This window comes from Dipodomys ordii, unplaced genomic scaffold, assembly GCF_000151885.1.
Source record: "Dipodomys ordii isolate 6190 unplaced genomic scaffold, Dord_2.0 Scaffold330, whole genome shotgun sequence".
NCBI classification, from domain to species: Eukaryota; Metazoa; Chordata; class Mammalia; order Rodentia; family Heteromyidae; genus Dipodomys; species Dipodomys ordii.
The window spans coordinates 1-362 of NW_012267546.1; the positions used below are offsets into that span (position 1 = coordinate 1).

Here is a 362-nt window from a genome sequence, read left to right on the forward strand (position 1 = left end):
TGATGAGTGTGCCGGCTTTAATGGAGCATGCGCAGACGGGTCCCACTGGTGCTGAGTGGAAGGACGCAGGAGGGCTGGCTGCTGGAGGTGAGCGCGCGTTACCCCCATGCGCACTCGGCTCCGATCCGGTCCTTCTGTAGGAGGCGCCATGGAGACCGCGCCTGCGCCTTGCACGTGGAGCAGCCCGTGCTGAGCAGGACAGGGCGGCAGCGGACCTAGAAGAGAGAAGTGTCCTGAGGGGCGCATGCGCCTGGTCAGCGGAGCTGGCGGAACGCGGTGCAGGGTGGGCGGGAGGAAGCCTGGAGCCGCGCAGGGAGCATGCCGCGTGCGCAGGCGCACACCCGCCCACACCACGTGACGGG

General features: G+C 68.8%; 1 gene segment (V, D, J or C); it reads right to left on the reverse strand.

Moving 5' to 3' along the window:
- Window positions 1-102: 102 nt before the first annotated feature.
- The window catches only part of LOC106001597, a gene marked incomplete at its 3' end in the record, with an annotated part of 8169 nt that continues 7909 nt past the window's right edge, over window positions 103-362 (reverse strand). The window contains 1 exon segment of the V gene segment in view: window positions 103-215. Within this exon segment, the coding sequence occupies window positions 103-215 (113 nt within the window).